Source organism: Emydura macquarii, unplaced genomic scaffold (assembly GCF_026122565.2).
Source record: "Emydura macquarii macquarii isolate MOO-44397 ecotype Brisbane River unplaced genomic scaffold, CSIRO-AGI_Emac_v2 contig_2065, whole genome shotgun sequence".
NCBI classification, from domain to species: Eukaryota; Metazoa; Chordata; order Testudines; family Chelidae; genus Emydura; species Emydura macquarii.
This window is the reverse complement of record NW_027132202.1, coordinates 51,218-76,449: the sequence shown is the minus strand read 5'-3', so window position 1 is coordinate 76,449 and position 25,232 is coordinate 51,218. Positions and strand designations below refer to the sequence as shown.

At 43.8% G+C, this 25,232-nt stretch overlaps 2 protein-coding genes across 2 annotated transcripts; one reads left to right on the top strand and one right to left on the bottom strand.

The window, feature by feature from the left end:
• LOC137159980 (olfactory receptor 52P1-like) lies at nucleotides 1–939 on the top strand. The gene has a single exon (XM_067558442.1). The coding sequence runs from the start codon at nucleotides 1–3 to the stop codon at nucleotides 937–939; it is 939 nt and encodes a 312-aa protein (XP_067414543.1).
• Nucleotides 940–23,549: 22,610 nt separating this feature from the next.
• On the bottom strand, nucleotides 23,550–24,524 carry LOC137159990 (olfactory receptor 52P1-like). The gene has a single exon (XM_067558453.1). It carries the CDS (start codon nucleotides 24,486–24,488, stop codon nucleotides 23,550–23,552), a length of 939 nt encoding a protein of 312 aa, XP_067414554.1. The 5' UTR covers nucleotides 24,489–24,524.
• Nucleotides 24,525–25,232: the final 708 nt, after the last annotated feature.

Sequence of the window (25,232 nt, the reverse complement as noted above, 5' to 3'; positions counted from 1 at the left end):
ATGTCAGCTTTCAACCTTACCCCCTCCGTCCCACTAACATTCATCTTAAACGGCATCCCGGGGCTGGAAGCTGCTCACATCTGGATTTCCATCCCTTTCTCTACGTTCTACGTCATCAGCCTGTTGGCAAATTTCATGGTTCTGTTTGTTGTCGCCAAAGAGGAGACCCTGCACAAGCCCATGTATCTGCTGCTCTGCATGTTGGCGCTCACAGAGATCGGTACGATTACCTGCATCGTGCCAAAGGCACTGTGCATATTTTGGTTCGGGTTCAAAGGCATCACTATGGATGGCTGCCTCACCCAGATGTTTTTCCTTTACCTGTCTGATGCTACGCACTCAGCCATCCTCGTGACAATGGCCTTTGATCGCTACGTCGCCATATGTAACCCTCTAAGATATGACACCATCCTCACCAATGCACGAATCGCTAAGCTAGGGCTAGTGGGTTTGATACGAGCTGTTCTCTTGGTTCTGCCAGTGCCCCTCCTATTGCGGAGGCTCCCATTTTGCACCAACCCTCTTATTCTCCATACATTCTGCGAGCACATGACTGTGGTGAAGATCTCATGTGGGGATACCAGAGTAAATGAGATATATACACTGGTGATAATATTTATGACCATCGGGTTAGACCTGACACTCATTGGCCTAACCTATGTGCTGATCATCAGGGCTGTTCTCAGACTCTCCTCAAAGAAAGCCCACCAGAAAGCCCTCAACACCTGCATAGCCCACATCAGTGTGGTGCTGATGTCTTATACTCCCTTCCTCTACTCCATCCTGACACACAGGTCCGGTCAGGGCATTCCTGCCCACGTTCACTTCCTCTTGGCCAACCTCCGTCTCTTTGTGCCCCCCATACTGAATCCTATCATTTATGGTGTCAAAACGAAAGAGCTTCGTGACAAAGTGGGAAAATATATCTGCAGAATGTGATCGCCTGGGGCCACTGACTTTAAACTGGCATGACAGGAGGGGGAAAGGATGTCTCCTCATTAATCAAGAGTGCTCTGCCCCTGTTTGGTTGAACTCAGCCTTGTAGAAGTTCACAGTCTAAGAAGTTCCTCACAACTAATGTCTTTATCACTCCATCACCAAGCACTGCCCTCTCCATTGCTAAGTTCCATCTCTGTGACCATCACTTTATCTCTTTCAGAATCACCTGTCATCCCCCAGCCCCATGCACCCGGTCACTTGACTTTTCTGTGACTTCCAGACCACCAGTGCTGATGATTTCTCACATGCTTTCAGACCTATGCTCTGTTGATTTTGGATATTTTGTGATTAATGTGAATATTAGTGAGACACGGTATGCTCGATTTGCAGATTAATAAGGTTTAATGTGTAAGGTTTTTTATAAATATATTAGTTAGATATAAAGCTTAAAATTAATTATAATATATTATATTTATTAAGTTTGGAGAGTTAAGCATTTATTTAGAAGACTGTATACAGGAATGACTTTATTTAGGGGCTTTGTTAGGGAGTTAGTGGTTTTTGGTTTAATTAGTAGCACTTTTTGTGGAGTTAGGTGTTGATGGAGCACCTCCGTTTGTTTAAGTAGTAACTATTTATATTTTTTATAAATAATTTTTGTTTAATAATTTTTTTATTATTATATATGCTAATTATTTATATTGGGTTTTTATTTTTAATTATATTTTATTTTTATTATAATAATTGGGGTTGTTAAAACAACCTCTGGTGATAGGAGAGGTGGAGTAAAAATACGCCCCTTGGCAATAAAACAGTGCACCCCCAGACGTTCAAGGAGAACTTGTTCCCATCACTGTTACCTATGTGCAGCTGCAAGCAATACAGTATCTGTATTTTGTCTTATTATGTGCCATGCTATGCAGAAACTGAGACATCTATACCATTATTCAGTCTCTGCCAACTGGAAAATGTCATGCTACAGGGGTTAGAATAGGCAAGCAAGCAGTTGAATGCTATGCTAAGCCTGTAAGACAGTGGTTAAGCAATGCAAATTGTACTGGGCCTCCAACATTCCCCTCCTTGGTGGCTGTCATAACTTAATAGGCCACCACGACAACTCCTTGATACACACATCCAACTATGGTTCAAGGCACCCCAGACACGATTAGTGTCTTCTTGTCGGCAGGGTATATCGCAGAGCACCACCTCATTCGTATGCGGGGGTCTTTTAGGCCCTTGAGTCGCTTTAGGGATCTTCTAGTCCAGCAAAAGAGTCCCACTGCAGCCATCAGAGAAACTATCTGAAATACACACATGAACACAATGGGATGCAGGGCTAGATTAAAAATCCCAGTGGCAGTGGGGGACCACCCCAACAGAGTTTCCCACCAACTGTGCTTTCTAGCAGTTTTTGCAGCATTTAGGACTTTGATTACTTTAGTTTAATTATATTTAATTATTACATTTATAGTTTTTAATTGTTTCTGAATGTGTGGAAGCAGGGTTATTATGTTTTAATGTGTTAGCATGTGTTGTATTAAATCAGTATTGACTTTTAATATTACAGGTTGAACATATTTTATAACTTTAATATTTACTATTAATAATTGAAATATATTTTTGATACTTTATACATTAAATTATATAATTTTAATACAGCAACATTATAATAACATTTGTTTTGGGCAGAATTAACATCTTTTGAACACATTTTATTAATTACAACTTGGGTACATTGCGTGCGTATACAAACACAACTTTCTTTAATGTACACAATGGTAGAATTAATGCTATTATTGGGTTACAAAGCATATTGACAATTTTATACATTTAATTAATTTTTTTATAAGGGTATGTAGATTGTATTAGTGGTTTTTTATAAATATATTTAAATTTTGATTTTAATACAGCTTCATGTGTACAGCTTTGTAAACTAACTGAGGGTTTTTTTTAATTTTTAAGTTAGGTGTTTAATACACCATAATATTTTATTTTTATATTGAGGTTTAGGGGGACTATTTTGTGTATGTTTATGATGCGAGCAGCATATATTGTTACTACATATGCTGTAATCACTTAACCCTGGGTGTTTACTGTGAAATGTAACATTTTTTATTAATGACTTAAGGCTTTTTTGGGTGGTGGCATTATTTTAAATTAATTTTCTTATTTTATTAGGCAGGATTTTATTAAGTTTTTGTTGGATGAGACTTTGGCTTATTTTTTGAGCCTAAAGTTGAGCTTGTATGCAACCTAAAGCTTTGAGGTAGCATTTATTATAATTTTTTGTGAAATTGAATAGGCTTAGGCGTGTTTTTTTATGATTTATTTTTTAGGGTATTTTAAGTATTTTTTTAATATATTTTAAAATTGAATGTGTGTGTATTATGGGATTCGATAGGGCTTTACGGCTTTTCATTAGGATGCTTTACTTGTTTGTTAAAACTTTTTTGTTAATTGCATTTAGCACTTTTGCTGATGCTTTTATATTTTTTAAAAAAATTTTGTAAATGTTTTGCTTGGAATGTGCATGCATGTTAACATTGTGTGTCACCCAGGTGTCCATCCAGTGCAACCATTCTTGTATTAGGGGTGTTACAAAGGGTGCACAATGGGGATGTAGGTGGGATAAGTTAATATTTTGTATGCTTGCATGTACTTTTATAAGGTGCATTTTTTGAGTTTTTAGGACTTGGCTTTTATAATTTTTTTTTTAATATTAAGTCTCCAACATTGTATTTTTTGAGCTTGGAAGCACAATGTACAACTACACTTAGATAGGTGTTTATGTACATTACTACACTTGCAGAGGGATTAACTAAAACTTATTGTGGATAGTATACCTTCAATTTAGTAACAGTTGTTTTTTGTTTTGTTTTTTAATTAGGTGGAATATTCCCATGTAGTAATAGCTAAAATTGGCTTTGTTGTAACTTACTTTAGACTGATTTTGACACCATAACAGTGTGTTTCTTCATTTCTTTTTGGTTTAATTTATTTTGTGTAAATAAATTAAATTATTTGGGCCAGCTTTTGGGGGGGGGTACTTATTTTGCTGACATTAATTGTGAGTTGCCCCTCAAAATTACAAAACGTCATTATTTTAAACTTTAAAGACTTTTTTTTTTTTAATTTTAGCCACACGGTAGTGGGCAGGGGTACTATTTTACAATATTTATTTGGAATTGCACCATTTTTTTGTTTACACTAACATAACACAGAAAACACACACAGTAAAATAATAGCAAGAACACTATACAACTTTTCTTCATATTGCATATTTTGATTTTGTGCTTTTGTGTGCCGTCCTGGATTTATTTATGAACAAAACACAAAACAAAAGCGGGATTTATAGACCCCAATTAGTATTAATAATTTACAACATATATTTAATTTTTATATTTGTTGTTATTTACTGGCCTGCAAAATTATGTGGCATAATAGAGGAATTATACTGTGATATTTTATCATTCTTTTTGCGTATAGACTCTATTGGTCTTGAATTAGGAAGGGCCAGCTCTATTAATTATGCTTCAAACCCTTAATTATTAGTGCATATAAGGCTTGGTTAGAAGTCATAGACGGTGGGACTTCTATATTTTTATTTATTAAAGCTATGGTTTATTTAGCCAATTTAGGGCTGGATACATGCTTTTTAAACATTTTTTTAGATACTATGTACTTAAGAGGGGTGTGGGCCGTTTACAAAAAAACTTGGGCAGAACCAGTAAGGTATTGCCAATGGTCCAAGGCCCATACTAATGCCAACATTTTTTTTATAAGGGGTAAAGGTGATTTCTGGCCCTTGTAGTACTCAAGAGGCAAATGTCGCTGGCTTTTGACCAGAATTTTTTTTTTTTTTGGCTTAAAATAGCTTCTATTTTTTTGCGGGGGAATGAGCTAACTGCAACACAAATGGTTTAGTGTTACTTGGGTATGCTAGTGCAGGGGCGGAGATTACCGCTTGCTTCAGTTCTAAGAGAGCCCAATCCTGTTCTGGGCCCCATTTTTAGGGTACTTTTTTTTTTAGTAGTTGATACAGTGGCTGTGCTTTTAAGGCAAAACATTTTACATGGTTGCGGAGTCATTTCGTAAGACTTAAGAAGGAACACAATGCAGAGACATCAGTGAGTGCTGGCAGTTTACAAATTAATTTTACTTTTTGTTGATTAGAGTAATTTTTTTTGTCCCAACACTGAACCCAGGTATCGAACTTATTGCTGACACAATTGGGCTTTTTAAAAATTAATTTGGAAGCCTGCTTGCTCACTCAGGAAGATTACTTCATTGAGCAAAAGCAGCTGAGCTTCTTGGGTTACAGTTTAAATGAGAATGTCATTCACATAAGAGATAACATTTATTGGTGCTGTGCACCTATTTAATAATTTAATAACATGGGCATGGCAAATCATGGGGGAGCAGTGTAAACCTTGTACTGAAAGTGAGTTGACGGTCCCTGTAGGTAAAAGCAAATTTATACCAGCAGTCAGGATGCAGAGGAATAGCAAAGAATGCATTTAATAAATTTAATACTGAAAACTGTTTAGCTCCCATACCTATTGCAGCCATCACTTCTGGTAACTTAGCCACCACAGGGGCTGTCTTGGGTGCACATGTATTTAAAGCCCTGTAATTTACTGTAAGTTGCCAGATTTCTTCATCCACTTTACTGACTTGCCATATGGGGGAGTTGTTTATGCTATTAGTTTTTACTAGCACTTTTTGCTGCAAGAAAGCAGTAACCGTGGGTAACAATTCTTCCTTAGACTTCTTTGGGTATTTGTTCTGCTTTTGGGGTGGTGGATCAGGTCCTACAATAAGAACACAGGCATCCACCCGGCCACAATTTAATTCATTTTTTGCTTATGCTTGTGGGTGTGCTTGTATTATGTTAGCAACATTTAGGGAATACTGCTCTGCTGTAACTGAGAGTGGCTCTGGTGCTTTAAGAGCTGCCACCCTGTGCGCAGTTGAAACAACTCTAGGAATTCCCAATCCAATCCACAACACCCAATTAGCTAAATCAACAACAGCCTGCATCTGAAGCATACAATTCATGCCCAAAATAGCTGCTTCTCCAGCATGTGCCAAACCAAAACTCCCTGTCCATGTTTTCCTTACAATGGTGTAAGTAAGGAGATGAGAGAGGGGCATATCTATGCTGGAACCTTCAAACCCCTCTAACCTCTGCCGGTGATTTCCCTTTAACTTGACTGTTGCAGGAACTAAGCAGTCATCAATCAATGAAATAGTGGCACCAGTATCTACAAGCATATGCTGTCCGAACGCCCCCTGTTCAAAATCCACCCAGATAGTGGGTCGTCCCCATTTATCAGATGTTAAAGGTGCCGCATAAATCAGAGGATTCAGGGATGCCTGGCCCCCCTATGCCTTTGAGGGCTTCCCCTCAGGAGGTGGGGTCAGCCACTGACTTTTATTAACACATTTTTTTGGAGTGTGAGACATTTTTTTTCGGGTACATCAGCTCAGTCAGCTGATAATTTGGTTTGCCATTAATTAGAGCTTTAGGGGCATGTTGGAGAGCTCGATTCCACAGTACCCAGCGCAGGGGATCAATCCTCCCACGGCCTCGCCCTTGGCCACGCCTTTGTTAACTTTCTCAGGGACTAAATCACCTTCCTTGCTCCCTTGATTCTGAAAGGTGATCTGAACAGCCACTTTTCCTCCCGTCAGTGTAGCAGCTTTTCCTTTGTGCTTATCAGGGAAGGCTTGGCTCACTAGTAAATGAGCTTGCCGAACTCTCCGTAACAGTGCCTCCCACGTCAAATTCAGAGTACCCAAGGCAACTTTTACTTGCGGATGTAGCCCTTCTATGAAATGAGTTGGAAAGTCTGAGTCCATAAAGTCTTGCCTTTTTTTTTATGCCCCATACCTTGCCATAGGGTTTTTTTTTACGTTGTAAGTAAGCATCAGGGTGTTCCCCTAGGGCTTGCTGCTCCAAATGAAAACGTACCTCAATGTGCTTGCCAGGATCTACTACATCAAAAACATTTGTTATAAGGGTACCCCTCTGCGCTTTTTTTGGGTGTGTGTGTATATGTTGGCACCCTGTACTTCAGGGGCCTTGGGACTAAACTGGGAGTTTTACAGTTGGGAAGATCCTGGGAGACTACAACTCCCATGATGCCTTGGGGAAAAGGAGAGAGACTCTTCCCCTTCCAGGGAGTGAGAAAAAAGCATGTGGGAGACTCCATTTTGGTGCTGGGGTGGAGCACGGCCTAGGCTGGAAGCTGCTGCCGGGGTCTCAAAGCTGCTGCTGTCTGCTGGAGTTTGGTGGAGCAGGGAGCTTCAGAGGTTGGTGGCATTGCCCAAGCCAGGGCAGGGACTGAGCCTGGAGCTGACTGAGGTGGGCCTGCAGTGAAGGTGGGGTGAGTGTGTCCCTTGTTGTTTGGGGCTGGGTGTGTAAAGGAAGGGACACTGCAGAGAGACTGTGACTGGCCTGAGAAGAGGCAGGGAGAGAGTCCCTTCAAGCAGGGCCAGGACTGCAGACGTTTGGTTGGGCCAGCTCCAAATCTCCAGCTTGATCCCTGGGCTGAACTGGTACACTGACCCCACAGAGCGCTGTCTGCTGCTTCAGATCTGCAACGCACCCACGCCAGCCAGGGGTCAGGGCTCTGAATTCTAGGGCAGTGCACACTCTGCAGGTGGGGTAAACAGTGGCCGTGTAAATGCCAGTTAGACAAGTTTCATTTATTGCTGTGTCCTATTTTATTAATTGATTTATTCAGCTGCCCCTGTGGATTTAAAATAGTCATGATGTTTTATTTCAGTCTGTTATGCCATATTTCTTTAAGTTGTGCAGTGAAGTTGTGTGTGTTAACTCTAATGTAAGTATATTGGATGTTTAGTTTGCATAATTGCATTGTTAAGTTAGACTGTGTCTCAGGTTATTATAATTATGAGACTAGGTTTAGTCCTGGAAGCTCCCAAGGCTGCTATTGAGCATGTGCAGGGGCCAGCCAGGTGGAGGCACCACCAGTTTTAAATTCCTTTAGAAGTAAAGGGACTGCAGCAGAGGGGTGGACAGAGGATTCCCACCTATCCTACACCATCACTGGGATACTTAGGATCTCCGTTGTTGTTAACAACCTTAGATGCCCTTGCACACAGGTGAGTGTTGCCGGCTCCCAAGTAACCCAGAAATAGAAGGGAGTTACATATTTTCATGGGAAGTCCCAAGAAGGTGTTTAATTGGAGACATTTTTTTAAGAGCAAAGCATAATTCCTATAATTTAACTGAGGCACTGTAGTAAGCTGTGCAAACCAGGCAACCACATTTTTAGGGGTGATGTTTCCTAAATTTTTTTTTAGTGCCTGCGTTTGCTCAGGTCTTAGCATTTTATTTACTTGGTTGGTAGGTTTTTTTTTTTTTTTTTTTTTTTTTTTGGTTTTTACAATTACAGGAGCCATGGGTGCAGTAGCCCGTGGCATATATCTCTCTTAGCCAGCTGTTTTCCAATCTGCCTGAGAGGAGCATAGGGGGAAGGACATTCTATGTTGTGATCTGATTTGTTCTTATCCCACACAGCCTCTGCATAACAGAGGGCTGACAGATCAGAGTCCTGCATTCCATCCCTCTCTGCACCATCACAACCTACATCTGCCTGCATGGCAGCAATAATTCCCTGGGCAGCAGCCAATCGATTTGTACACTGAGACAACTGCCGCCAACAACTTGCATGGGACTGGCCCTTAATTTTTTATTTTTTTTAGGATAATGCGTATCGCAGCTTGCGCATCTTTACATTTTACTTTTTAGATATGAGCTGTTTCATCCCACTGTCTAGCTTCTTCTTTGTAACTTTTTGCATTGCGCTGAGAGCTAGAGAGCAAAGTAGCCTGAGTAAGACAGTGGGACACTGAAGATTCATCCTCTATTTTTAGTTTTTGTACTTGACTTTGGCATGTCATTAATTGTTCATGCAGCTCCTTGGTTTTTTTGGCTAACTTCTTAACTCTTCAGTAAGAGTTTTAGATACTAAAACGAGCCCATGTAAAGCAGTGAAGCATTTTTTTTTTTACGATCAGGCTTTGTCTTTGTGAATTGTTCCCACTGGATCATCAAGTCTGCGTATGCTGTTTTACCCTTAAATGCTCCTACAGACCATGGGTCCTTACCCAGGTCATTCACAAAAGCTTCTATATCCAAGACTGGTTCTAGCGAAAGGAGAACAGGAGTGGCAACCCCTCGACCGCCTGACTCACAACACATTCCTGTAGAGGACATCGTGCCCTCCTCCTGAAGCCAAATACAATTACAGCTTCGCGGAGAACCGTGCCAGACAGGTTGCTACCCTGCTGACAATCAGTGAGAGAAACCCTTGCACCATGCGCCTCAAAAATCTTCTCACTCACAGCTGATTGAGCCCAAAAGGGACTCCAGTTGTTGGTTCTGGACACTTTGTGATCAGTGTGGATACCAGTGGGACACGATACGCTCGATTTGCAGATCAGTAAGGTTTAATGTGAAAGGTTTTCTATAAATATACTAGTTAGATACAAAGCCTAAAATTAACTATAATATATCATGCTCACTAAGCTTGGAGAGCTAAGCAGTTACTCAGAAGGCTATACACAGGAACAGCTTTCTTCAGGGGCCCTGCCAGGGAGCCAGTGGTCTCTGGTCTAACCGCCAGCACCTCCCGTGGAGTCAGGTGTTGATGGAGCGCCCCCTCTTTGTCTAAGTGGTAACTACTTATACTTTTTTATAAATAACTTTCACTTAATTATTTTTTTTATTATTATATATGCTAATTATTTACACTGGGTTTTTATTTTTAATTATCTTTTATTTTTATTATAATAATTGGGGTTGTTAAAACAACATTTGGTAATAAGAGGGGCGGAGTAAAATATGCCCCTTGGCAATAAAACAGTGTACCCCAGACGTTCAAGGATAGCTTCTTGTTATTACCGTTATCTACGTGCAGCTGCATGCATACAGTATCTGTATTTTGTCTTATGAGCCGTGCTATGCAGAAACTGAGACCTCTCTACTGTTGTTCAACTAAAAAATGTCATGCTACAAAAATCAAAATAGCCAAGCAAGCAACTAAATGCTATGCTAAGCCTATAAAACAGTAATCAAGCAACTCAACTTGTACTAGGCCTCCAACATGTTCCATCAGGATGGTTGTTGATTCTCACCATTCCTCATTCTCCTCCTTCTTTGACTCTTTTCCTCCTCTCTGCTATCACAAGGTCCCTAACTCTGCCAGCGTCCAGGCTCCAACAATCCCTTCCAGTCCTGAGTCTGCTCAAATCCGTTTCTCTGAATTCTTAACTAGCAGACATGTGGAGTTTTCCCCTCTGCTTCATTTTACCCAAAGCCACGAAATCTCCCCTCAATTATCAGTTCATTTTGGTACACACATTGTACACAAGCTGGGAACAAAATAAACAAAAACTCTATTTAATAGAATCATAGAATATTAGAGTTGGAAGGGACCTCAGGAGGTCATCTAGTCCAACCCCCTGCTCAAAGCAGGACTAACCTCAGCTATATCAACCCAACCAGGGCTTTGTCAAGCCTCAGCTTAAAAACCTCTAAGGATGGAGATTCCACCACCTCCTTAGGTAACCCATTCCAGTGCTTCACCACCCTCCTAGTAAAAAACTTTTTCCTAATGTTCAACCTAGACCTCCCCCCCTGTAACTTGAGACCGTTGCTCCTTGTTCTGTCATCTGCCACTACCGAGAACAGACTAGCCCCATCCTCCATGGAACCCCCTTTCAGGTAGTTAAAGGCCGCTATCAAATCCCCCCTCACTCTTCTCTTTTGCAGACTAAACAAGCCCAGTTCCCTCAGCCTCTCCTCATAAGTCCTGTGCTCCAGCCCCCTAATCATTTTTGTTGCCCTCCACTGGACTCTCTCCAACTTCTCCACATCCTTTTTGTAGTGGGGGGCCCAAAACTGGACTCAATATTCTAAATGCGGCCTCACCAATGCCGAATAGAGGGGAATAATCACTTCCCATGACCTGCTGGCAATGCCCCTCCTAATGCAGCCCAATATGCTATTAGCCTTCTTGACAACCAGGGCACACTGCTGACTCATATCCAGCTTTTTATCCACTGTTACCCCCAGGTCCTTTTCTGCAGAGCTGCTGCCCAGCTCGTAGGTCCCCAGTCTATAGCTGTGCATGGGATTCTTCCTTCCTAAGTGGAGGACTCTGCACTTTTCTTTGTTGAACCTCATTAGATTTCTTTTGGCCCAATCCTCCAGTTTGTTTAGGTCACTCTGTATCCTATCCCTACCTTGCAGGGTATCTACCACTCCCCCCAGATTAGTGTCGTCCGCAAACTTGCTGAGGGTGCAATCTACCCCATCCTCCAGATCATTAATAAAGATGTTGAACAAAACCGGCCCCACGACCGACCCCTGGGGAACTCCGCTTGTGACCGGTTGCCAGCTAGACATGGAGCCATTGATCACTACTTGTTGGGCCCTATGCTCTAACCAGTTCTCTATCCATTGTATAGTCCATTCATCCAACCCATACTTCTTTAACTTGCTGATAAGAATACTGTGAATAATCACAGAGGCAAAGATGAAGGATGAAATAATCCCTTGCACTGCCACAGACTAGGGAGCAACTGGGTAGGCAGCAGTTTGGCAGAAAACGTCCTGATGAAATAGTGAGGAAAAGCAAACATGGACGAGTTACACAAAAAATAAATGAAGACGCACCCTCAGGCTTTTCAGTTCTATGTTAGTCAAATTCCCTTTTCTAGTGCAAGTGACCTGTTGTCTCTGAATAGTTTCCCATGAGCCCTCTGTCAACAAGGAGATTCAGTGTTTCCCAGACAGCACCCTGCTTAGCTACTGCAGAGTGGCATACTCTGTGACATTTTCGGCAGCACCTAGATGAGTGAAAGGGTCTGTCTCCACCTGCCTTGTAACCTTGGGCACCTTAACACTGTGCTGTTATATCTCACGGCCCTGCACCAGTAACCAGCCCACAAGCATCATGGTCTCACCCTGGCTTACAGCAACCAACTTACTCCTGGCAGGGTGATGCCAACAGCCTCTGCAAATCCATCTCCCCGAGTTCTCATGAAGAAGAAGTCCAGTAGGGACGGGAAATCTTCTGGGGTGTCCTCCATTTGCTCCCATGCTGGTGGAGGACACTATTTGAAGGACATTACTGCCCAGGAAGGAGTGGGACTTTAAAGAAATCTGGCTGGAGGGTCAGGTCCTGAATTCAGGAGAGCTGGGACTATCCACAAGGAGCGCTCTGGAGTGGCCAGGCTGTCGTCATTCGCCGTTTTTAGTCTGAAACATCTGCCAACCCTCCAGCAGGGCTCAAGTACCAGGACTGAGGTTCTGATTTTGAATTTGATTGTCCACTCATAGCTTTGGTGCTACTATGGAGCAACTCCTGCTGGGGCTTGTAGCACAGCTTGGATTAAATAAAAAAAGCTGCGTCTTTAATGACAGCTTACCTTTGCTATTTGATATAAAGACCAATGTGTTAATAAAAAAAAAGCTTTGTTTCAATACCTAGTTTAGTCAATTTGGGGCTAGTTTTTAAGGGACTTTGAGCAATGGATGCAGTAGAAATCTGGCAACCATGTGTAGTGCAGAGATAATGATAGAGCATCCGCTGGAGTGGAGCTGGGGGCAGAGCAGCAAGGCAGGGCCCTGGGTAGAGGGCCCAGCGCAGGGAGATGTTGCCAGACAAGAAGGCCTTGTAGGCTGGCCTTGAGTGGGCAGTGGGGCCAGACGTGCCCCGATGGGGGCTGATGTTGGGGAGAAGAAGCCACTGACGATACTGCAGCTTTCTGACACTAGGTGGATTTCCATCAGTCCCTGTGTGTGCAGGTTTCTGGCTCAGTTTGATGAACTGACGCTATACTTACAGACAGCCAAAGACAAAGGAAGGAACTACAAGGCTGAACTTCTTTATCACATGTATAATGACCCGGCTGTGAAATTTTCTTACGTCTCAGAGACTGTCAGTTGAGGGTCCCCATCCCCATAGGGCAGGGCTCCTTATTTCCTTAACCTTCTCCTTTTTATCCTTAATGTTCTTACAGCTGTTGTTTAACCAGTTGTATCAGGTTTGAACTTAATGTAGTGATCAGTGGGTCAGGGACGTGGCCGGTGAGGAGAGAGCCACCCTAGCCCCTTCCTAAGTGACCATGACATGGTTGTGGATCAAGACCCCCAGGAATCCTGGGCCCAGCCTTGTAGGAATTAGAGGGACCCCGCCACACAGGAGAGTGGGAGGGGAGCCCTCAAGGTCAGGCAGGCCTCTGGGTACAGGGAGTAGGAGTGAGGACTCAGATCCTGTTGCTAGCCAGCTCCCCCAGGGGTGGTGTGTGAGCCAGGAAAGTTTCCCACAATAACAGGTGGGCCTCTGGGGAAAGAGAGTGGGAGTGAGGACTCAGAACCTTTTGCTAGCCGACTCCCCCAGAAGTAGTGTGTGAGCCAGGAAAGTTTCCCACAATAGCAGGGAGAGGATCTTGGATACTGTGCCATCAGCCCCCTTCATGTCACAGCCTAAACCCTGGCTACTAGGCGGCACTCCCCTGCCAACGGACCCCGAGCGAGGGCCATCACAAGGTGAAAAACTTGCTGACTCAGAATGATTTTTTCCTACATGACCATGTTTTACAGGCATCTCGACAGAATAAATGCACAGCTTTCCAATCGCTTTCATCGCTCACAGGGAGCTGCTGATCAACTCACCATCATTCAGCCAAATACGCTGAACGCTGCACTGCAGGTGACGAGGAGCTGTATGAAGGAGCTGAAAACTGGCCAATCATTCCAACAGACATTTCTTGTGCTTCTCCTGGGCAGTTGTTTTCATTCAGACCTGTTTAGAGCAGCGGTTCCCAAACTACCAGAGGTGTGGAAGTGTGCTAAGGGAGGCGCAAACTGTGTGGATTTCTATTTTTGAGAACTCCAGCTGCCGGCCACGGGCGACTGGCACTCATGCAGAAGGAATGTGTATACCCAGGCAGAGGGAATAAAGGAGAGACTCAGATTTCCCCACTGCCATGGGGTAATAGTGGGAGTCCCCTGCCACATGGGTGCTGGAGGGCTAGTCCTGCGCAGGGCTCAATTAGAAACTGTGGCATTTCAGTTTGTGATTCATACTCAGAAATTAGGGCAATCGGCTAGTTATCCCAGGTGCTGTACATGGACACAAGAGGCCTGGGAAACAAGCGAAAGAAACTGGAAGTCCTGGCACAGACAAGGGACTATGATTTGATTGGAATAACCGAGACTTGGTGGGAGTTGGTCTTGGTGGATGTCACCAGAATCTGAGACCTCATGGACTACACCTGGTGGGCTGCCTAGATACCATGGAACTCACCCAACACACAGAGCTGCCACTTTTTTTGTGCTCAACTTGTGCTCCAGGGGGTGAATCCTGTCTTGCCCCCTACATCTCTTCTGTATCCCTACTGGCCCCTAGTCTTTCTTTGGTCTTAAAATGGGTGGCACCCAGCTCTCACAGGTCAATGGTTCTCTTCGCGGGTCATTGGTGACTCGACCTTCTGGCCGAGTCACACACGCTGTCCCTCTTCCGGGGTACACAGACTCTCATTCTTTTCATGGTCCTGCTATGGGGCCATAGCACTAAGGCTTCCTTCTTGGAGGCACTGCCTTCATCGACAACCCAGCAGGGGCTCATTTCAGTTCTCTCAGTTGAGAAGGGTTTCAAGTAGTTCTGCCTCCCATAGCTCTGAGAAAAAGGCATGAGGCTGTGCATGGAATTTGGAACATTATTACAGAGTAAAATTAAATTGCTTGAAAGAAAAAATGACCTTCCAGAGAAGCTAGAAGAGAGAGAGAGAGAGCCAAGAAAGAAGAATTACCATGTGGCTTTAAGGTGGAGACAGAGGGGAATCCATTCCATTTCTAAAGCATGCCTTCTGTACCTTCCTAAAGATATGAGATGCCTCAGAAACACTTACTGGTAGAGCTCAGAGCATTATATTCCCCCACCCCATACAAAGAGACATGATCCTAGCACTACACTACTTTGAGCAAAGTAGGCAAATTTTGAGAAGAGCCAGAGAACACGGCAGTGAGTTTAGGAAGACACAAAGTGCAGATATTTCAAGGTTTAGTAACTACAACTTCAAAGAGAAAGGCACTGAATGAAGTCACAGCCTACCTTTGGGGACCTTTGATAAGAGATAGACGGGGCTTCCTGGTTAGCCTTATCTTCATTCAACAAGGCCTGCAATACAGCACATGGGAGAAGAGTCTAAAGGGTTAAAACCCTCACGATACTAAATCTAGCGCAGGGTCTCCCTGAATCCCAGTGGGAGTCACATGGAGGCCATGGGCCAAAACAGAGAGCAGCAAGACATTAAACATAGAAGAGAAAAGTCAAGAAAGAGAATCACTAGGACATCGATACCCAGGATGAGTCCAAAGGAGCAGATGGATAATAAGTTTTCAGCTATCTCCAACATAGAGAAAAATATCAAAGAGTGTGTCTCTTATAATGTACACCTTCAAATGCTATCGGAGGAGGGAGGGGTAAATGGTCAAATCAGAGCGTGGGCCTTTTAATTTCTAGAGAGCTCAGTACAACTTTAAAAGAACTCTGAAGCCCATAGAAAGGTCATTATAGATTGGAATTAAAGCGTAAGCGGGAAGGGAAAGATACAACATGCCTGTGTTAATAACTAAAAGAGAGCAAAGTCGGGATGGGCCATAATTGTGACTTCAGTGAGGATATGAAGAAGTATCACTGCTATTCTAAATACAACTTCAGGATCGTCACAGAGAAATAATTGTGGAATTTATGGAAAATCCATTCTACACTTCCAAATAGAGGTACCAGCAACAATATCCTAGCTCAGAACTATTATCACCCTTGTCAGTCTCTGCCAGAGTCTCTGCTGATCAACAGTTCCATCTACCAGGGCAGAGCAAAACAATGAATGCCCCCAAAAGAGAGAATTTGCTGGACTCTGCCACACGTGCAGTCTCTGACGGCCATTAAAGGTGTGATTCAAACTGAAGATTTTCCCACATTCACTGCATTGCTGGGGTTACTCTCCCATGTAAAGTCTCTGCCATCGAGAGCAGGAGACGAGGACAGGGGACTGTGAGGAGTAGCTGTGGATCCCGTGCTGGGAGGGAAAGCAACGCTGGCTCTGTTTGTTGTTTGTCTCTAGGAGGTTCATGCAGCTGGGACTGTGCAGCCCCGGGGTAAAACTGCTATTCTTGGCATGTCTTACCAGCAGCATGGATGTTTACAGGAGACTCGGAGCAGACGTGGCATGTCAGAAAGAGCGGTCTGTCATCGCTGTGCAACTACAGCATTGAACACCCTGAAAGAGAGACGCAGTGAGTGGGGTGAGTGCCAGCCTAAACTTAAATGTCCCGCTCCCGTTTGATTTATTTTGCTGAATTTGGTTTATAGCAAACACCTTGGAGTTGGATGAAGAGACCTAAGAAGTGAACAGTTTTGTTCAACGTCTTCAGTAATGATCTTGGGGATGGGGTGGATTGCACCCTCAGCAAGTTTGCAGATGTGGTAGAAATGAGGGAGGGTGAGGATAGGATACAGTGACCTAGACAAATTGGAGGATTGGGTCCAAAAGAAATCTTATGACTTCAACGAGGACAGGTGCAGAGTCCTGCACTTAGGATGGAAGAATCCCATGCACTAGTTAAAGACTGGGGACTGACTGGCTATGCAGGAATTCTGCAGAAAAGGACCTGGGGGTTAGAGTGGAGAAAAAGCTGGATATGAGTCAACAGTGTGCCCTTATTGCCAAGAAGGCTAATGGCATATTGGGCTGCATTAGTAGGAGCATTGCCAGCAGATCGAGGGAAGTGATTATTCCTCTCTATTCAGCACTGGTGAGGCCACATTTGGAGTACTGTGTCCAATTTGGCACCCCCTACTGCAGGATGGATGTGGACAAATTGGAGAGAGTACAGTGGAGGAGAACAAATGTGATTAGGGGGCTGGAGCACAGGACTTATGAGGTGAGGCTGAGAGAACTAGGTTTGTTGAGTCTGCAGAGGAGAAGAATGAGGGGGGATTTGATAGCAGCCTTTAACTACCTGAAAGGAGTTCCAGGGAGGATGGAGCTAGGCTGTTCTCAGTGGTGGCAGACGACAGAACAAGGAGCAATGGTCTCATGTTGCAGTGGGGGAGGTGTATGTTGAATATTAGGAAAAACGTTTTCACTAGGCAGGTGGTGAAGCAGAGGAATGGGTTACTTAGGGAGATGTTGGAATCTCCATCCCTAGAGGTTTTGAAGGCAACACTTGACGAAGCCCTGGCTGGGTTGACTTATTTGGGGTTGGTGCTGCTTTGAGTAGGGGGTTCGACTAGATGACCTCCTGTGTTCGTTTCTAACTGCAATATTCTATGATTCTATGTTTTTGGGGCATAGTCGCTGTGCTGGCTTCTGGAACTGGTTCTGCTGCCATAAGGATATGGATATGGATAAAGTGGGAAAGGTAAAGGCAGTGAATATGGGGTTTCAATGTCTTCTGCACATCCTGTCCAAATATCTGTGTAGGGGGGCTATGAGCTTCTTTTGAGGTAATTCCAGAAAAGGATGAGACAGTTCTATGAATATGCACAGCCGTAGTTAATTTAGGTAGAATCATATTAGAAGGGTGAACTAATGTAACGCTTCAGGACATAAACTGACTGCCAGCTGCGATCAGGAAGGAATCCTGCTTCCTCTCCATGGGGTAGTATTCTACAATTTGGTACATGACAACGGCTTGAGATCCTCCTCTGGAGTATTCTTCACTGGGCACTTGGAGAGGCAGGATACCGGCTGAAAGGGGTAAATGCTCTGATCCAGGATGGAAAATTCCTATATTCTTATGTTTAATGCTTCCTGTGTTTGAGTGGTCAGTAAATCCTCTTCTGTGCAGATCGTTTATAGAGATGGAAAAAGAAAACATCCATCAGCCTGATTTTCTGTGGGAGATGCTCAGTTCCTCTGAAAAACTGGCCATATTTCTATGCAGCCAAATAATACACGACAAAAAGATACTATAGATGAAGAGACAGGAAGTACGCTTCGATAGGAAGGAACCATGATTATTGTTTAAAACCTGGGAGTCAGGAGTTCTGGTTTTTATTTCTGGCTCTGTTGCAGATTCACTGGGGGAACTGAGGTAAAGCACTTCCACATTTCTGACTCAGCTTCTGTGGGATGTGGTGCAGATTGATTAGTTTATGTTTGAGAAGCGCTTTGACATCCTCGGAACTCTTGGCATCAAGGATGGATTTTCCACACTAACTAATGTCAGCACCACTAAGCGTGGGAGGAATCCAAAGTGTTAATAAATGACATGATTTAAATCCTGATTTTGATCTCATAGGATCATAATGTTCTTCACCATCTTTTAGATTTGATTTACAAAACGTATACAGAAGTAACCTGCCACTTAAATGGAGCCACCTCTTGGATGGAAAATGATGTGTTTAACAGTGCCCCGTAACACTACACAGTAATTTTACAACAGGAAAGGAAGGATACTGTGTTTGAACTTAATTTGCTTACACACTTTTGGATTTGTTTTGCAAAACAATTCAATAGGATAAAAGTCAATAGCGATAAAAGACCATGATCCTTGCCTCGCTTTAACCAGTCTCAACTGAGGCAAAACTATACTAGGAGTTGTGGCAGGAGCTATAAGAGAAGGCCTCGTCTTTCTTCAACTCACAGGCCCGGCTCCATGAGACAATCTTGGATGAAATCAGACCAGAAGAGTATCTAGAGTATCTAGATCTAATCCCCCTGTGTTACTTCAGACACTAGGGTGTTAATCATGATCGGATTGGGATATTCCCTACAACTCAGTTGTTTCCCTCCTTCCCACCCTCCCTCTCCATCCCTCTTCAGGGACCCTTCTCATAAGCAACTTCGAATCCAGGAGTTGCAAACACCCCTAAAAGTGGGAGCAGTAGAGGAGGTTCCTCTGGAGCTAAGGGGCAAGGCTTTCTACTCCCATTATTTCCTAATCCTGAAAGTCAAGGGCCATCTCAGACCCATCCTGGATCTGCAAAATCTCAACTGATTCATGAAGAAGCTGAAGTTTTGCATGGTCTTTTCAGCCTCCATTATCTGATCCCCCCCAGCTAAGGGACAGGTGGAACGGGGGCATCACACCCTACAGAGGAAGAGTTGTGGGGATCTTGGAGTGGCTTGGCAGTTCTGTTTTAAGAGTCTTCTGAAGTTCCTCTAACTCGTTTTATCTTTTTCTCATATTCACAGTAAAGTGTTACAACTCCTTTCTCTAATTTTCCTTTTGTCTGACTAGACAACCACAACAAATTGTCTTTTCAACTTACACCACTATTACATCCGTCTTTTATTATAGCCTTTTGATTTTTCTCATGCTTTCCTTTTAGAAACGCAATGATTCTCCCTCCCATTGAGGGCACCATTGAGGAGCCCTGGGGCAAGTCGTGCGACGTTGTCACCTAGCTTCCAGAAACCCACTTAAATGATGTTTCAGGGGAACCAGCCAAACACACTCTTGTATTCAGCGCTACTGAAGCACACTTTGGTGCTCAGTACTTGGCATTACAGCCTTTGCCCGAGGTGATCCCTGCAACCCGGAAACATTGCCAAAACTACAATTCTTAAAATCTAAAAACACAATTCCTGTTCAGTCCTCTTATCTGTGCGCTTTATATGTGGTCCGTATAACAAGGGGTGTGAAAGGGTATCTCAGGGAGTCCCAGACCAAGGTGCGCACTAGAAGTGGTAAGTTAAAAGGGTACTCGCCTCTATTCTTGGTCTTGGGAAGCCCTTCGAGGTTCCGGATGGCACCCTGCTCGCTGTGGCAAATTGTGAAGCATGAAAGATTCTTTCCCTAAGAATCAGGCAGCACAAGATCATACTGAAGAGGTTTATTCACGGCACCGGGAAACCTGTCTCAAACAGCTGCAACTTCCTGTTGTTACAAGGGTTACTTCTGTATGTTTTTTTTATCACTTAAACAATCCATTTACATTCCTTCTATCTATTCACTTACAAATATAGACATTGTTCCACCCAGAAAGAACAGGAATGATAAGGACTGATACAGAACATACGTGCAGAGACACTCTGATTCCATCAACGGATCTGTGACTACATTTGGGCAGGGGGTGGAGAGGGAGGATCCTTGGAGATAGCAGGGTACGTGTCAGAGGGGTTGTGAGGAAAGTGCTGTTCTCATTGTGAGGCACTGAGTGGACATCTGGCCTTCCAACTTATTAGGTATTTACATTTGCCATTGTCCTTGGGGCTCTGGGGTGCCTGCCTGTTAATTAAGTGGGTTTCGGCCTAACTGAAAATTGCTTCAGGCCAAAATTACTTCAGGCCTTCCATACGTTTCTTGAGATTGCTGAACTGATCACAGGACTTAACATCATCAGTTTGCCCCCCTTCTCTGTGAGATATTTGACACAAGATTCCACCTCCTTCCAATCTGGTGTCTCACTCAGTGCAATCCACATGGAACAAGAGAGGTCTTCCAGAGGCACCATCTACATTTACAAATATTCTAAGCATGTGCTGTACAGACCTTCATCTCAGCACACAATGTTACTCTTCATCACGTCTCTCCTAGTCCCTTAACTTTCAGCGACATGACGTTCTGGGTCTTGCGTTCAAGAATGACCCTGTGCCCTGAGTTCAAGTTTTTCACCGCTTCCAAAACAGAGTTGTTTTCCCTTTCTATTTCTTGGATGCATGAATGGAATGCACTCAGGAGTGAGTGCAATTGCCAGAGGTAAATCTCACTGGCCTCATCTTCAAAAAATTTCTTAATCCCAATGGGGGGTGTGTCTTGTGACAGTAAAAACAACTCCCAGGTCGGAAACATCTGAAGCAGCCTTGTAATATCTGGAAATAAGAACACTGTGACTTAGTGATAAAGCTGCTTTCTGTATTTCGTGTCAAGAAACTCACACACAGTACTCCTCCCGAAGTTCAATTTAGACAGTGTAGATATGAAAGTAGTCGTACATTTTAAAAATAATGCTCTCCACATCAACATCAAGTGTGTCTGTCCTGTGATTGACACAGTCTGTTGTCTCATTAGGTGTGTTCTAGACCTCAAGTGCTTTCCAAGCAGTGTCAATAGAATGTGGTGCAAGTCCAGACTTATCACTTCTGTCTTGGTTCTGGCAGTTGAACATTTTGGGGCTATCAAAGTCTCAGAATTAAGGTCCAGGGAATGTCTTTTTCAGTAAGACAGATATGCAATCCATTGACTTGAAACAAGGATGCAAGACAGTGTGAAACACTAGAACGTCTTCTGCTGCAGGAAAAAGGTCCCCCTATTTGCTGTCTGGTTTAACAAAATCATCTGTTAATGCTGCTGATGAGCTCTCTCCTCAAATGAACCTCTTGTGTTTCTCAGAATCTACATGAGTTCGTAAATCAAGAGCACCTTTATTTGCAACAGAGACATTTGTACCAGCTGTGCACATCAAGCACTGGGATTGCCATTCTTCTCAATCTCTATGAAAACAGAAGGTTTGTCTTCAGTTCATTTACATTTGAGTTTTGGCATTACGTCAGGAGTAGGTCACTTCATCCAACTCAAAGGTGTTTGCGACAAATCAAATTCAACAAAATAAAGCAAATGTTGGAGGAAATTTAAGTTTAGCCTGCCATTCCCGCCGCTCAATGCGTAGCTCTGTCAGGGTGTTCAACGCTGCAGTTGTACACTGATGACAGACCGCTCTTTCTGATATGCCATGTCTGCTCCGCTTCTCCAGTAAACATACACAGCATTGGTAGGGCACACTGGGAATTGTAGTTGTGCTCAGTTTGGTCAGGGGCTGGACGATCCCAGCCGCATGGCCTCCAGGAGACAAACAACAGACAGACCCAGTGGTGCTTTCCCTCCCAACATGGGATCCTCAGCTACTCCTCACACTCCCCTGTCATCGTCAACTACTCTAGATGGCAGAGAATCCACACGGGAGAGTAACCCCAGCAATGCACTGACTGTGGGAAAAGCTTCAGTCGGAGATAACACCTTTAATGGACGTCAGAGACGGCACATGGGGCAGAGTCCAGTGAATTCTCTCCCTTTGCGGCATTCAGGGTTTTGCCGTGCCCTGGCAGATGGAAAGGTTCATCAGGAGAGACTTCTGGCAGAGGCTAACAAGAGTGACAATGGTTCTGAGCTGGGCTATTGTTGCTGGCACCTCTGGGTTTTCCGTAAATAAAACATTTTTTTTTCTGTGACAAAACATAAGTAGGATGCAAAATAGCAGTGATTCTTCATGTCCTCAATTAAGTCACAATTATGGCCTGTCCCCACTTCACCCTCTTTTAGTTATTAATGGAGGCATCTTGATTATTTTCATCCTGCTTACACTTTAATTCCAATCTGTAATGATCTTTCTACGGGCTTCAAGGTCTTTCATAGCTAAGCTAGCTGTATTGAGCTGTCTAATAATTAAAAGGTCCATGCTCTGATATGACCGTTAACCCTTCCTCCTCCGAGACCATTTGGAGGTGTACATTGAAAAAGACAGACTCCTTGATATTTTTCTCCATGATGGAAATAGCTGAAAACCCATTATCCATCTGCTCCTCTGGACTCCCTGGGCATCATTGTCCTAGAGGTTCTCTTTCTTGGCTTTTCTCCTTTACGTTTAATGGCGTGCTGCTCTGTATTTTGGCTCATGGCCTCCATGTGACTCCTTCTGGGGTTCAGGGAGACGTTCCCCTAGATTTAATATAGAGAGGGTTTTAACCCCTTCCCTCTTACATATTAGGATATTGGATATTTTAACCCCTTCACTAGTTGGATATTCTTAACCAATGCCAAACAGAGGGGAATAATCACTTCCCTCAATCTGCTGGCAATGCTCCTACTAATGCAGCCCAATATGGAGTTAGCCTTCCTGACAATAAGGGTGCGCTGTTGACTCATACCGAGCTTCTTCTGTACTGTAACACTCAGGTCCTTTGCTGCCTAACTGCTGCCTAGCCAGTAGGTCCCCAGTCTGTAGCAGTGCATAGGATTGTTCAATCCTTCATCTTTGTATCTGTGATTTTTCTATTAAATAGACTTTTTGTTCATTTTGACACCAGGCTGTGTGAAATGTATGTCCCAAAATGAACTGATAATTGAGGGGAGAATTCAGGTCTTTGGGGAGGACAAAACAGAGGGGGAAACTGGAAGGGATTGTTGGGTCCTGGTGGATGGCAGAGTTAGGCACCTTGTGATGGCAGAGAGGGGCAAAAAAGTAAAAGATGGAGGAGAGTGAGGAATGGTGAGAATCAACAAACATACTGATGGAAAACAGGGCTGAGAGCATATGAGAAGTCACCAGGGCTGGTTGTCTGGAGGTCACAGAAACGCCAAGTGACTGGGTGTGTAGTGTAGGGGATGACGGGTGACACTGAAAGAAATCAGGTGATGGACGGAGAGATGGAACTCAGCAACAGAGAAAGCAAAGCTTGGTGATGGAATGATAAGACATTAGGTGTGAGGAACTTTTCAAACTGTGAACTGCCACAAGGCTTAGCTCAGCCAAATTGGGACAAAGCACACTGGATTAACAAGGAGATATCATTTCTCCCTACTGTTAAGTACCTTTAAAGTCAGTGGCCCCAGGCGATCACATTCTGCAGGTGTATTTTCCCATTTTGTCACGAAGCTCTTTGGTTTTGACCCCATAAATGATAGGGTTCAGCATGGGGGGCACAAGGAGATTGAGGTTAGCTAAGAGGATGTGAACGTGGGCAGCGATGCCCTGACCGAACCTGTGTGTCAAGGTGGAGAAGATGATGGGAGTATAAGACATCAGCATCACACAGATGTGGGCTGTGCAGGTATTGAGTGCTTTCTGGTGGGCTTTCTTGGAGGAGATCCTGAGGACGGACCTGATGATCAGCCCATAGGATAGGCCAATGAGTGTCAGGTCTAACCCGAAGGTCACTAATGTTATCACCAGGCCGTACATCCTGTTGACTCTGGTGTCCCCACATGACATCTTCACAACAGCCATGTGCTCGCAGTACGTGTGGGGGATTATGTGGTTGGCGCAGAATGGCAGCCTCCGAAGTAGCAGAGGCATGGGCAGAATGAAGAGAACAGCTCGTATTAAACCCACTAGCCCTAGCTTAGCGACTCGTGTGTTGGTGAGGATGGTGGCGTATCTCAGAGGGTCACATATGGCGACGTAGCGATCAAAGGCCATTGTCACAAGGACAGCTGATTGCATACCAATAACCACATTAAGGACAAACATCTGGGTGAGGCAGCCATCCACAGTGATGCCTTTGGAACGAAACCAAAATATGCACAGTGCCTTTGGCACGACGCAGGTCGACATGCCGATGTCTGTGAGTGCCAGCATGCAGAGCAGTAGGAACATGGGCTTGTGCAGGGTCTGCTCTTTGCCGACAACAAACAGAATCGTGAAATTTCCTAACAGGCTGATGATGTAGAACGTAGAGAAAGGGATGGAAATCCAGATGTGGGCAGCTTCCAGCCCCGGGATGCCGTTTAGGATTAATGTTGACGGATCGGAGGGGGTGAGGTTGAAAGCCGCCATTAGATGGTCGAAGCTCCGATCAGGCTCAGTGATATTCAGGGTGCCGTGACAGGAGTGAAGCAGAGCGAGGAGGGTCATGCACTGGATAAGAAATATCACAGTAAATATTTCATTGTTATTAACTATCTAGAAAGAGGGGTGAGCAGTGAGGTGGCAACCTTTGCAGATGGCACCAAATTATTTAGGCCGAGTGTGACCTGTCCGTACCTAGGGTTGCCACCTGAAAATACCAAGGTCAGGGCAGGCTGCAAAAGGAGAGCAGATTCTCCCAACACTGGTGGGTGACACTGAACTCAGACTTCCCACCCAGCCGCAAACAATGTTTCTGATTCCCCACACTGGTTACCAAGAAGCTAAAACAAAATATATACAGCCCCTTTACTGCATTTCAGTTTCTGGCTCCCAATAAGCCACTAGATACAGTAAAGAGATAAACTATTTAAAACTCTATGCTCTTTTCCAAAAATGTGCTCCTGACCCCAAAGGGTCAGCCACAGTACCAGATCAGTGTAAATTTAGATCTTACCCAATATTCCACGCTGCCAGCCAATCCTTTAGTAACTATAACTAAGGGTTTATTATAAAAGGAAAGAGAAACTAGAAGAGAAATGTTACATGGTTAAAGAAATTAAATACATACAAAGGATTTGAAAGTCCATATATATCATGTTTCCAGTAGAACTCTGGAGTTTGCAGGCTTATGGAGTTCCTGTGGTGTACATCCACTACCTGGATGGGTCTCAG

Coding starts and splice junctions, on each gene's coding strand:
- LOC137159990 (XM_067558453.1), bottom strand. CDS start 24,488: ATGGCGGCTTTCAACCTCACCCCCTCCGATCCGTCAACATTAATCCTA.
- LOC137159980 (XM_067558442.1), top strand. CDS start 1: ATGTCAGCTTTCAACCTTACCCCCTCCGTCCCACTAACATTCATCTTA.